Source organism: Mustela nivalis (genome assembly GCF_964662115.1).
Source record: "Mustela nivalis genome assembly, chromosome: 10".
Classification (NCBI taxonomy): domain Eukaryota; kingdom Metazoa; phylum Chordata; class Mammalia; order Carnivora; family Mustelidae; genus Mustela; species Mustela nivalis.
In genome coordinates this window covers 22,525,073-22,538,131 of record NC_139029.1, presented here as the reverse complement: position 1 = coordinate 22,538,131, position 13,059 = coordinate 22,525,073, and the positions used below count along the sequence as shown (strand labels likewise).

Here is a 13,059-nt window from a genome sequence, read left to right as displayed (position 1 = left end):
GGCACAGGGTTGACCCCGCTGGGGGATGGCAGCATGGGGGACAGGAGGAGGGAAGCCCAGCCTCCAAGAAGGAAGACCACCCCGTCTGGATAGGGGCATCTGACTACTGATGTTACTGATCCCCGTCTTCTTACCGATCCCCATCATTTTGGGAGCAGTGGCTGCTAAGCCTGCTACTAAGCTCTAGACCTGGGATCTGCTTAAACCTCCCTGAAAGGGAATGGCTGTTACTGTCCCTGTTTCATAGATGAGAAAGCTGAAGGTCAGAGGGCGAGGGAGCCGAGGCAGGACTTGAACCCTGGCCTGTCTGACTCAAAGCACCTATGGGGACTCACTCCCCCCCACTTCAAACCTTGGGCCTTGGGGGGATCTTCTAACTGAGTGCTGCCCCATGGAACTATCCATAGTGATGGAAATGTTCTATTCTCCTCTGCCCGAAGCACATATGGTCATCAAGCACTTGAACTGTGGCCAGCTTAACTCAGGAGCTAAGTTGTAAATTTCATTTAATTTAAATTAATTTAAATTTAAATAAGCACATGTGGCTATCGGCTGCCCGACTGGACAGGCCAGAAAATAATTTAAATAAGCACATGTGGCTATCGGCTGCCCGACTGGACAGGCCAGATCTTTCTCGACTCAAAATACTTCCAACCTCATTACCTTCTTAAGGATTTTTTTTTTTTAAAGATTTCATTTATTTATCAGAGAGAGAGTGAGCACAGGCAGACAGAATGGCAGGCAGAGGCAGAGGGAGAAGCAGGCTCCCCGCTGAGCAAGGAGCCTGATGTAGGACTCAAACCCACGACGCTGGGATCATGACCTGAGCCGAAGGCAGCTGCTTAACCAACTGAGCCACCCAGGCGTCCCAACCTCATTTGACCTTCTAAGACCTCTCTTTATCCCACCAGCAAGTCCCCTCTTTACGACTGTCCCACCAGTGAGTCCCCTGCTTTAAAAGATGTGTCTATTGAACAAACTGCAGAGATTAAGTAATAATAAGTACATTTCCTCATTTTCATTCATCAAAGACCTGCATAATAGTCAGCTTCTGTTCCATACGAATCTACTAGAATTTTACAAGATGGTATAATTCTAGCCTAAATCAAAGAAATGCTACCTTTCAGCCAGCCTGTGCCATGCTGGGTCGTGGGCAAATGTGCTTTTTCTTCTTGGGCTTTTGGTCATGGGGAAAATAGCCTGGCGAAAGATACCTTTTCTATCTTTACGGGTCCCTAGAGAAATTCCAGTTCTGGTTTGGCAATCACTGATAAGAGTCCTGCGGAGGGTGCTTGGAAGCCCAGAGGAGCCCGCACCCTGCCCATGTCCATGGCCACTCCCAGGGAGCCCCAGGGGAAAGGCAGAGGTTAAAGGCAAAGGTGGTCCTGGTCCTCAAAGAGTTGTGAGTCCCTAGCGTGAAGGTGGCAGAGCCCACAGAAAGGCAGACTTCTCCAGACCTCCTTCTCTCAGGCCAAACCCCATCCGGGAGGCTTTCCAATCTCAGCCCCCAACACAGTCCTAGTTGTGTGACCACAGGCAAGTGACAGCCTTTCAGAGTCTCCAAATCCTTGGTGATAAAATAAGAACAGAAATTTCTACTTCCTGCTAAGTCCTCGGAGATAACCTTTGTGATAGAACGAGTGTCAAGCATGAAAGGGAGGGACAGGGAGAGGGCAGGGGCCCCGGGCCGCCTGGAGCAGGGTGCAGTCGTGCTGGCGGGGGGAGGGTCTCTTACAAAATTTCTTGAAGCCTGAGTTCCCTCACCAGTCAGACAGAACCGTGCCATCCTACAGAGCTGGGGTGGGGGGGTGGTCCCACTCAGCGTCGTCTGACAGGCGCTTGGCCCAGGGTCTGGCTCCCAGAAGGCACTCAGGAAATGCCAGTCTTCCTGCTTCCTCCACTCCTTGTCTCCTGTGCCAGAGTCCCCTCCTTGAGGACAGGGGCACTAGGACACAGGCTTCTGCTAGTCCTATCTGCCCTGTGGGTGGGCCGTGCGGCTTGGCTGCCATCCAGGCTCAACGCTGACCCTGGACTCTCTCCCCTCAGGGCCCAGATGGGCAGCAAGGACAAACTGGACTTCCTGGAGCCAGAGGGATGCCGGTGAGCACAGAGTCTCAGAACAGCAGGAAGCTGTGGCGTTGTGCCTTCACACCCTTCCCTACTCACCTCGCTGTGTTTTTTCCCTGCAGGGTGAAAAGGGACCTCAGGGAGAGAAGGTAAGTCCCAAGGCCCTGTGGTCAATACTGTGGGGAAATTAACCACCCCTAGAGCCCCACCCTCAAGGGAACCTTTACACATGGTGATAGCTCTAGACTGGAGGACAGAGGCCGAGGAGTCGTCCCAGTCTCCTTGCTACTGCCAGCTCCCTGGTTCTAGGAAGCCGGGGCCCCAAACATTTCTCACTTCACTTGGTTGCTGGCCCAGGGCACAACTAGGATCCCAGGAGACCCAGAGAGCTCTAAAGGCCCCATGGGGGCAGCTGCACTGGCAGATGGGGCCTGAGTCACAGGCCAGAGCAGGCACTAAGCTGGGGAGGACCAGTGGTGAGAGGGCAGAGAGGCAGGGGCCGGGGGCCCGGCCAAGGGGAGTGGGAAGGGGGGGAGTGGGAGTGGGAGGTCAAGCCGCAAGTGTCCCAGGGGCAGAACACCTGTGTAACTGCAGATGCTGGATGCCAACTGACAGCACGGGCAGCAGCACCCAGCCGCGGGGGCCTCAGGCCTCCCGTGTGGCAGGAGCTCCGTGTACGTCCATCCCTGCCATCCTCTTGACCGTCTGTGCATTTGGTGCGATCACCCTCATTTCACAGATAAGGTGACTGCGACTCGAGAGGTGGAAGAGCTTGCCCAAGGGCACAGCCGTCAAGAGGCAGATCCTGGAGGATCTCTCCAGGCCTCTCCATCCTAGAGCCCGTGCTGCCTCCTAGATCCTGGTTTCCAGAAGGTCCTCTATCCTCGCCCCACCCCCACCGACAAAAGCTCTTGTCTTTTCAGGGCGAGCCTGGGGAGTGTTCCTGTCCCTCTCGAGGGGACCCCATCTTCTCTGGCATGCCGGTGAGTGGCACTGAGAGCCCTCCCCCCCCAGCTGGGGGAGAGGCCTGGCTTCCTGTGTTGGCTCAACATGCGAGCCCCCCCCTGCCCCCCCAGGGCTTTGCGCCCCAGCCAGCTGCCTCCCCACGCAGCCCTGCGCTTGGTGTGGACGTTGCCTATAACCTCTCCCTTCTTTTGCGACCCCCACTCCCACCCAGGGTGCTCCGGGACTTTGGATGGGCAGCTCCTGGCAGCCGGGCCCGCAGGTCTGTGTCGCTTGTCTCCTCTGTCTCTCCATTTGTCCGCCAGCGCCCCGTGGCTTGCCCATCCTGATGCTGACACCCCCAGCGGTGGGGCAGAACTTTCTCTGGGGTCTGACGACTTCTCCTCTCCCTCAGGGTCCCCCAGGGGTTCCCGGACCACCTGGCCCTCCTGGAATGCCCGGGCTACAGGTAAAGGGGGAGAAGAGAATGGGAGTCCGGGAGGCAGGGAGCCAGCGTGGCCGTGCTGGGGCTCTGTGCTGGCCTTCACTCAACACTTATGTGTGCCATCCTCACGGGGGTCCCTGCTCCGCAGAGCAGCATGGGAGCCGCCCCTGATCCTTTAGGGCAGGCTAGGGACAGCCTCAGCCCTTTCTTGAGGAACACCCTGCTATGTGCTCGCCTGGGCACCCTACTGACCCCCAGGCCAAGCTCAGGCCTCGGTCAGCTGTTAGGAACCCACAATCTGGATCAAACAGTTCCTTACACTGGCCTGGCGCGCCCTTGGTTTGGAGCAGTGTGCAACATTCATTCACGCGAGGAGGGAGGGAGGAAGACGAATTAGGGTGTGGGGTCAGAAAGTGGGAGGAGGGCAAGGAAGACGTTGGAGAAGAGTGTTGGAAAGAATCCAGACTCAGAGGAAATGAGTGAGTAAGCCCATGAGGGAGAGCATTCCTGACAGCGAAAGCGGCAGGTGCAAAGGTTCGGGGGTGTGACTGTGCCTGACAGTTGGGAGAATAGCAGGGAGGCCGCTGACGGTGAGGGGAGAGCAGTGGGAGTGGAGATCCGTGCTGCACTCTGCTGAGGGAGCGCACTCCAGAGCCTGTCGGTCAGCCTGACTCTGAATCCCAGCCCCGCCAGGTGCTAGGAAGTTACCTACCCTCTCTGTGTCTCGGTTCCTTCATCTGTTAAGTGGAGATCATTACAGCACGGACCTCATGGGGCTTTTGTGAATTTTTTAAACAAGTTGACGCATGTGAGATGTGTAGAACCACGCCTGGCACACAGTAAGCGGTTAGACGGCATTAGCTGACATTAGGCCGGTGCCCATGATCATTTTATATCCGTTCCCTCATTCGCTGGAGTCAACTCCGGTAGGCAGATGGCATTCTCCCTAAGTCTCAGCTGGGCGAACGGGCTCCGAGGGGTGAAGTATCTTGTCTGAGGTCATCCGACTCGGAATTGGCAGCGCCGGACTGGGCTTCCCCAGCGCCCAGCATTTTCTCTTCCCTGCCAATGCCCTGCGGGACAGCTCCCCAGCGGCTTGCACACCAGGCGCCATTCTCTGAAGGTCCCAGGAGGGACAGACAGTGGCTTCTGCATGTCTGGCTCCCAGCGCCCGAAGAAGCAGAGCAGAGTCCCATGGGAGCTTTTCACAAACTACTCCCCCCTTCCCCCTCCGCCCCGGAGATTTGCCACATTTCCCCCCGCTGCCACCCCCGGGGTGAGAATCTGTTCTGGTGAGTCCCCACGGCTGATGGGAGTCTCTGCCGGGATCCAATTCGCTCATCAAGAGCTCAGAACGAGAGCCAGCTCTCCGTTCCCCCACGGGCCAACTGCACATTTACCAAGCGTCCCCACCTCCTGCTGCACCACCAGGAAGCAGGAATCTGTCTGCGGGGGTCTTGCAGTTTGCTTGGGGAAGCATGAGAGTCATTTCAAAGTGACCCATTAACACGCTGATGGAGTGTGAACCCTGCCAAGACATGCTGAGGGAACAAGGCAGAAAAGAGTGATTGCAGAGTCTGGTCCCAGGCACCGGAGTCCTCGCCTGGTGCCAGTGCGGGAGACCAAGCCAAGGCTGCCACTAATAGGCACCTGCCCCGTATCAGGCAAGATATAGCTCTTCCTTGCCAGGTCAGCCCTGCAGTCCTTCCAAGGAAGGGAGGGCCCGGCAGCTGCTCCCCCCCACCCACCATCTTCAGGCTCAGAAATGGGCCCAGAGATACACAGCGTTTATTTGCCTAAGGAATGAAATCTCCTGTCATCCTCCATCCATGCCCCAGAAGGGGAAACTGAGGCATGGAGGCCGAGCCACGTGCCTGAGGCTATACAGTTAGCAGCCAGTGAGTGGGTAGCTCTTGGCTTCCAGGGCAGAACAACAGGTAGGACCTTTAGTTCCAAGAAGGCAGGGAAAGAAAATCACCAAATATCAGGCTTGAAGTCACACACACCGGCAATGGCAAGTGGAGAGGGGCGGGGGCATAATTTAGGTGCATAGGGATAAAGACCAGGTTCAAGGCGTTTTCCAGGCACCGGGCACTGTCCTGAGCACATTACCCTGTGAACTCACTCGGGCCGCAGAAGGACTGGCACAGGACCTTGCTGGAGGGAGGCTGCCCTGGGCCTTGGTAGAGCCTGGCCTGGAACGGGGAGGGCTGGGGCAGGGGGGCGGCAGGGGGAAGGTGGCCATGTTCTGTCGCCGGGAGCTGGGACTTGAAGGGAGGCCAGATCTCAGAAGGGGCCAAGGAAGAGCAGGGTGTGCAGCCGTGCGTTCCCTCCAGCGTCTAATGTATGCTTCCTCTGTGTCGGTAGCTGGGGACTGAGAAGGCAACACACTCCTGGCCCTCCGCGGGGAGTATTTCATATGCAAATATGCTCCGTGAGCCTGCAGGGGCCACAGGGAGTCTGGGTGGCAAACAGGTCCCAGGAGTTCCTCATCACTCCATGCTCTCCTTTATGCCTCGCCACAGAGGATCGCTGTTTCACAGATAAGGAAACTGAGGCATAGAGATTTTTTTTTCCCCTCAAGTAAGCTGCTGGAGGTTACCCAGGTAGCTGGGGTTCCCACCTGCCTAGGTCTGGCTATGTACACGAGTGTTGTGGGGAACGTCTTTTGAGGAAGGTTCTGGAATCCTGGTTAAGAGAGGGTTTGGAGCCAGTGGTCCTGACTCTGAATCTCACCCCTGCACTTTGCTCATCTCGTGACCTCGGGAAAGTTACTTAGCTTCTCAGAATTCTTCTTCACCATCTTCTTCTTCTTCTTTTTAAGATTTTATTTATTTATTTGACAGAGAGAGAGGGAACACAAGCAGGGCGAGTGGGAGAGGAAGAAGCAGTCTCCCCACAGAGCAGGGAGCCTGATGCGGGGCTCCATCCCAGGACCCTGGGATCATGACCTGAGCCGAAGGCAGACGTTTAACGACTGAGCCACCCAGGCACCCCCTCACCCTTTTAAAGATTTTATTTATTTGACACAGAGAGAGAGAGAGAGCACAAGTAGGCAGAGTGGCGGGCAGAGGGAGAGGGGGAAGCAGACTTCCGGCTGTGCGTGGAGCCCGATGTTGGGCTTGATCACTGGGATCATGACCTGAGCCAAAGGCAGAGAGGCTTAATGACTGAACCCCCCAGGCGTCCCCTCTCAGAATTTTTTGTTCCTGCTTTAAGTTGGGTGTGATACCACCTAGCTCACCAAGAGCTCTGTGATTCAGTGAGATCAGATAGGAAGTGGACACAGCACAGAAAGGGTCGTATTTACTATGTAGAAGCCTCTTTGCCTGGTTTCTGACGTTCCTCTAACATGTAGGGAAAAACTTCCTGTTGGACTGCTCCTGGGGGTCCCCCTTCTGGGCCTCCTCCACGTTCCCCAGAAACGGTCTGGAGATTCTGAGCTAAGCATGGATGCCAGCCTTGCATCTGCCAGGCTCTCAGCGCTGCAGGAAGGGAAGGGGCAGGGGGCATGGAGGGCATGAAGCAGGGCGGCCTTCAGGCTCAAGAGGAGTCCACTCACTCGTGTCTCTTCTTGGCTACAGGGAGTGCCTGGAAACACCGGTTTGCCTGGACAGCCCGGGCTAACTGCGGAACTGGTAGGTACCAGTCAGGGTCCCCGTGCAGCCCCCTCCCAGGATGGAGCTGGCCAGGCCAGCCCTCTTAGCTGCAGCGCCGGCCCTCGTCCCTCCCTCCTGCGAGGCAGGGAGAAGCCAGGGTGGCCTGTGTCTTCCCAAGACCCCACCTGATCCCGTAAGTCTCCGCCCCCTTTCCTGCTCACCTGCCTGAGCCCTCCTGTCTTGTCTCCTGCAGGGCTCCTTACCAATTGAACAGCACCTCCTTAAGGTAAGAGGGTAAGAGGGGAGGAGGAATGGGCAGAGTGGTCTCCTAAGGGGATTGTTGCAGGAAGTGCTCAGCATCACACAGGGAGAGCAAGGGAAATGTCACTTCTCCAAGCAGCTGTCTCAGAGGGCCTAGCACAGTGCCTGGCGTGTAACAGCGCCTCAGTCTTCCTTGCTGAATGAGTGTTTGGAGGAATCCTGCCAAGGTAGCCCCATTGTGGATGTTATGGGCAGTTCCTGCTCCAAAACCTGCCCACGGGAGCCACCAATGAGGGCCTGTATGACCCTGGTCCCACCAAGGCAGGGTCCAGCAGCTTCTAGGGCAGGGCGGGAGGGCTAGAGTTAGAGTTGTGGGGTCACCCAGCAGGGAGATGTGGAGGTTACTTATGTTCTTGGACGGGACTGGTCTGGGAGCCTGGAAGAAGGACAGATTGACCAGAGGACCATCCAGAAAGAATCCAGGGAGGAAACAGGATTTCAGGAGCAGTTCTGGGGGTACAGGAGAGGGGGATCTGAAGTCCTGGTGGGGTCGGCCCGTGCCAGCGCTGCCAATGGCGTCAAGACCACCCTGAGGGCTCTGGCCGGGTCTGGCCTCCCAACCTGGGCACCAAGGCTGACATGGACTTCCCTTGCTCTGACACCTCTGGAGACAAGACCCGGATCCTCCTCTCCTCCAGCTCGGCATCCTCTGGGGTCCCTCCAGAGGCTCCCTGTCCTGGCCACTCCCTTCTAGTACCGGCTGGCCAGTACCCTGGACCTCCCACTTCCCCCGTGGGTCCTGGTCAGGCCAGAGCATGGGCACTGCCTTCCCTGTCCCCGCTCTGGACAGCAGATGTCTCCAGAAGAAGCCTGTAATCGGGTTCACCTCCTGACAGCAGTTACAGGTTGGATCATGTGAAGTGTGGCAAGGAAACTCCCAGTTCTTCTCCCTGAGGATCCTGGCAAGCTGGGGATCCCCTAAGTCCTGCCCCCGGGCACGGGATCGCATGACCCCAAATGCAGGATTTGGCATGTTTCTGTGTCCCATGTCATCTGAACGGCCTTGTGGAGGACTCCAAACTGGAATGGAGCATGGTCTGAGCGAGGGGTCAGACGGCACCCCAGAGGAAGCCTGCGCCTGCGGATCGAGTGCCAGCTCTGGCCTCAGCAGAGCAGGGTCCAGCATGGGCCCCCACTTACCGGAGATGAGTCGCACTGTGTCTCCGAGCATCGGCTTTCTCATCTCCAGAATGACTACAAGATTACCCGCCTCATTGCACTGTGGGGAGTGAATGCGAGGGTCCATTACAGTGGCCGGCGTCATGGGTGCTGAGCCCATGCTGACCATTATCCCCAGGCTGGGCAGTGAGCAGTGAATGTGAACTGAGAGCTCCTGCCCAGGGGCCCAAGGGCACCCCACCATGGATGGGCAAACCGGCGAGCCCGTGACAGTCAGCAGCCGCCAGGACAGGAGGGCCAGCCCCATCCTGGAGGGTGTCTGCAAAAAGCCTGGCTCAGCCAGTGGCTGCCCCATTGCTCCCTTGGGCGGAGAAGCGGGTATGCGGGAGCCGGCCTTCCCAGCCCGAATCCTGGTGGCGTGTCCTCACAGCGGGGGCCGGTTGCAGGAACAGCCGGGACAGATGGTCCCTCTGCGGGCCCCTCCGCCTCCTCCCACACGCCTGTCTGGAAAGTGGCTTTGGCTTGGCCCCACAGAGCTGCTTCCTGGAGGCAACTCAAAGCCAGTGTTGGGATCGGGTCCCCTGAGGATGGAGCAAAGCTGCCGCAGGGATGTGGCTGGGGAGAGAGAGAGAATGTGGGCAGGCAGGGTGCCCTGGCTGAGTGTGGGGTGAGGTTCCCCCATTCGGCCTGCCCTGGCCTTCTGGGACCCATGCCCTGCTGCCCTCTCCTCTCTCTGGTCAGAGCATCTGCGGGGACTGTGTCCAGGGGCAAACAGCCCGCCCCGTGGCGTTCCTGGAAAAAGGAGAGAAGGGAGACCAAGGTGTCCCCGGGGTGCCAGGCCTGGACAGCTGTGCCCGGGTAAGGAGGCTGGACTGTGGGGTGGCCTGGGGCGGGGGGGAGCGTTCAGCTGCCTCACCTGACGGAGGGCCTCCTGTTGTCCCCCCCAGTGCTTTGCAGAGCGGGAACGCCCAAGAGCTGAGGAGGCCCGGGTGAGTGGACCCGTGCCTGGTCCTCCTCGCCTGTGCCCCGGGCCCCACAGGGAGGGCCCCGGCTGCTCAGCTCACCCTCCCCGTCCCACTCCAGGGAGACAACGGTGAGGGGGACCTAGACTGTGCTGGGAGCCCTGGGCTGCCCGGTCCTCCAGGACTGCCTGGCCAGAGAGGAGAAGAGGTAAGACCAGTCCCAGGCCTTGTCCGGGCAGGGCAAGGGGGCTGCGGTCTCCTGCCCTCAGTTCCTCGGGGGCAGTTTCATTCCTGCCAAACGACCTCCAAGTCTCAGGTCACCTGGCACCTCTCATGGCTCGGCGTCTCTCACTCCGCTGGTACCCTGGCTGCTCTCGGCCCAGGGGACGCCCTCCTGCCCCCCCAAGCTGCTCCCTCTGCCCGCAGCTCCTTCCCTCCTTCCACTCTTTGCTCAGAGATCACCTTCTCAGGGAGACCCTCCCTGACTTCTTGGACACTCCCCCAACACCACCCTTAGAACCCCTGGTCCCCTCCACGCAGTGCACATGTCCCCCTCTGAAGACCGTGTATTTCATTCATCGAAGAACATTCCACATGCATCTACTGGGCGCCACATGCCGGCCCGGGTGTGTTTGTTACTGCCCCCCTCTCCCCTAGAGCATCAGTCCACACTGCAGGGATTTTTATGTTTGGTTTATGGCTCTGTCCCCAGCACCTGGACTAGTGCCTGGGGCATAATAGCTGCTCAGTAAATGTTTGTTGGATGATTGAATGAACTGAACGAAAGGTTTAACATCAGCTAAAACGGCCCTGCTTTGCCATCCACTGCCCGCTGTGGGCGCTGGGAGGAAGGCCGCAGAGACCCCCGGGCTCTGTGGAGCCTGAGCTGCTTCCTCCATTTCCCTCTGCAGGGTCCGCCTGGCATGAGGGGCTCCCCGGGTCCTCCAGGCCCTATTGTAAGTATCCGTGCTTTCCTGGCCCACTTGAGAAGCTCTTGAAGGGGTCATAATGCCCAGACTCCATTCTGCTGCCTTGTATCCGGGAAGCTGGACAGGGCAGAAGAAGGGAAGTCCTACTGCCCGCCCGTGTCCCTCATCGAAGCATCTGTGGGGACTGTGGACTCCCACTACCCCACCCAAGCCCCTGGTACTGGCCTGCTCCATCCCGCTCTACTGGGGGTCCTGCTTTGGGGAGGCCCTCTGGGGCACACCCTGGTCTCCCCATCCCCAGCCCTACGGTGTCCTGCACGGGGGACCCAGGATCCTCCGGCGGGAGGGCCTGTGCTTCTGGCTTGTGGTCCCAGCTGCCAGGAATGTGTGCGGCACCCGGACCAGATCTCTGCACGCCTCCATGCCACCAGTCGCTACGGGGGTCAGGGGTTAGGATGGAACAGCCCTGCGTCACTCTGTAGGGCCATCTCTGGGACGCGTCGCCAAAGGCCAGGCCAGGGATGTCTGCCCTGGAGTTCTTCGTGGCCTTGCTATGGTGGGAAGCTAGAAGTGACCAGGAAAGACTGGAAGAACCGAAAATGCTTTCCTTGGAGAAGAGGTGGCTGGTGGGAGCCACCTTAGAAGCAGGGAGCCACCCAGCTGGAGGCGTCTGGAGGTCAGGCGGCAGGCGCGATGGGCTGGCGCCTGAGTGAGGGTGTCCGGCTGGACTCGGGAGGACTCGGCCAGGGCCCTTGACTCTGGGGGCTGTTTCTCATCTCCGCTGATGCCGGAGCCATTCTTCCCGGAGCCAAGGGGGCGGGGCAGATGCCTTCAATGAGTCTCTTTTCCAGCCGCCTTGGAAATATTCCTGTGACCTCCTCTCCCCCTGACCCTCTGCCCCAGACGATGCCCAGGGTTACTATGCCTATGAGTTGTGACCTGCCTGTTTCTCCCACCAGGGCCCCCCAGGTTTTCCTGGTGCTGTTGGCTCCCCCGGATTGCCTGTAAGAACCTAGCGTTGCTTGGTCTCCCCTCCCCAGCCCCCTGACCAGCCAGGTCTCTGTGGCGTTTGCTTGTCTCCCTCCTTGTGGAGCCCTCGCACCCCCCCTCCATGTTTGTCTTTGTCCCCCTGCAGGCACATAACGACACGGGTTCCCTGCGGCCCCAGCGGCTTGGACACCTTCCAAGTCTCTGACTTCTTTCCCTTTTCCCTTCTTCTCCCTCTGCTCCGGCTTCTTTCATGTCTCTCTCCCCACCCCACCTACGAGCTCCTTTCTCTCTCCCCCAATGCCACTGCCACGTCACTCCCCCACCAAACTCACCCCCCACCCAGCCTTGGAGCTGTTTTACCTTCTTGTATGAAGCTGGTGCCTCCAGGGGCCTCTTGGTCCCTCCCTTCTCACTTCTGCCTCCTGCTTCTCCCACCTTGGCTGTTGACTGAAGATTTGCTGGAAGTAGTTCTTGGGGCCCTGCCAGGCACCTGGCACAGAGCCCGGCAGAGATGCCAAAGCTTCAGGGCCCCACATTGCGGGCTGGCACAGGTTGCTGCCCCAGTGCTTGGCAGGGCCGTCCCGAGGCACCCCAGGGATCGGAAGGTAGCCACGCTCGCTCCTTTCCCATTGTCCTAGAGGAACCCCGCCGCTTCCTCCTCCGCCTCTCCGCCTCTCCTCTTCCTCGGCTCCGGGCCCCGTCTGCTGCCCCGAGGCTGGGTGTGTGATGCCAGCCAGCGGGGTTCCTGGGTGTCATGGGGCCCGGCGCCTGGGTGCCGGGCGCCGTGGCCTGCTTCTTCCGCCAGGTGTCGTTAATTGCTCTGCCTTCGTCGTCGTCGTCACAAGTGTGTTTAAATCATCCCTGTCCTCACTGTTGCTCCCTCCCGGGTCACGGAAACTAACCTCGTTTGTCGGATTTGGTGTTCCTGGGGCCTGGTTCCGCTCCTCCCAGGCCCGGCGATGGAGGCTCAGGGAGCAGGGCCCCTCCTTGTCGCGGCTCCATCTGTCCCCACGTCCTCATCCTGGCCGGACCTTGTCTGTTTCTGCTTGCTTGGGTGAAGGGGCCATCTGTCCGTCTAGCCATCTGTCTTGTGTTGTGGAAAGGTTTGGGCACCATCTCTTGAGGGCACAAGGGAGAAGGGGCAGACCCAGCCCCTTAATGCTGGGGCAGATCCACAAGGGTCAGGGTGAGGACTTCGGGATGGGGGTTCTGGCTTCGATTGAAAGTCCTCTCCCTTTCCACCCCACAAAGTGATAGGGACGGCTCCGGAGGGAGCAGTCTGTTCTGGGGGCCTGCCTGAGTGTCTCCCCTGCATCCCTAAAAGGAGGTCATTTGGGGCTAGGAGTGGGGGAGGGGGGTACAGGTAAGTGTTGGCTCTCCAGCGACACATTTTGGTGGAGGAACATCATTGTAGGGATTCCGCTCTTTGCAGTTGTCCCCCAGGGGAGCACATACGTGTCAGACTCCTGAAGGTACAGCCCCGCCACTTACGGAAGTAGGGCACACCAGTGACTGTCACCCGCCCGAGAGGCACCCTCTGAGGGTCCCCTACCTGGAGGGGGGCATATCTTCATAGTTACCTGTCTTGGGGGCGTGCTCTCGAGAGGTGCCCTGATGTGGGACTCTAAACCTCTCAAAGTTACCCTTCTGGGGTATAACCCGTGGTCACCTTGCTGGGGACCCCA

General features: G+C 58.8%; 1 protein-coding gene across 3 annotated transcripts in view; it reads left to right on the top strand.

The window, feature by feature from the left end:
• The window catches only part of COL16A1 (collagen type XVI alpha 1 chain), a 50,211-nt gene that overhangs the window by 20,244 nt on the left and 16,908 nt on the right, over nucleotides 1-13,059 (top strand). The window contains exons 39-50 of one of the 3 annotated variants that reach the window (XM_082685590.1): nucleotides 2,047-2,100; nucleotides 2,190-2,216; nucleotides 2,991-3,050; nucleotides 3,245-3,292; nucleotides 3,425-3,478; nucleotides 7,039-7,092; nucleotides 7,307-7,339; nucleotides 9,235-9,351; nucleotides 9,441-9,482; nucleotides 9,577-9,663; nucleotides 10,367-10,411; nucleotides 11,344-11,388. In XM_082685590.1, coding sequence (XP_082541716.1) covers nucleotides 2,047-2,100; nucleotides 2,190-2,216; nucleotides 2,991-3,050; nucleotides 3,245-3,292; nucleotides 3,425-3,478; nucleotides 7,039-7,092; nucleotides 7,307-7,339; nucleotides 9,235-9,351; nucleotides 9,441-9,482; nucleotides 9,577-9,663; nucleotides 10,367-10,411; nucleotides 11,344-11,388 — 666 coding nt within the window. The remainder of the gene's footprint in view (nucleotides 1-2,046; nucleotides 2,101-2,189; nucleotides 2,217-2,990; nucleotides 3,051-3,244; nucleotides 3,293-3,424; nucleotides 3,479-7,038; nucleotides 7,093-7,306; nucleotides 7,340-9,234; nucleotides 9,352-9,440; nucleotides 9,483-9,576; nucleotides 9,664-10,366; nucleotides 10,412-11,343; nucleotides 11,389-13,059) is intronic. The other 2 variants (XM_082685591.1, XM_082685592.1) reach the window with 2 other exon arrangements.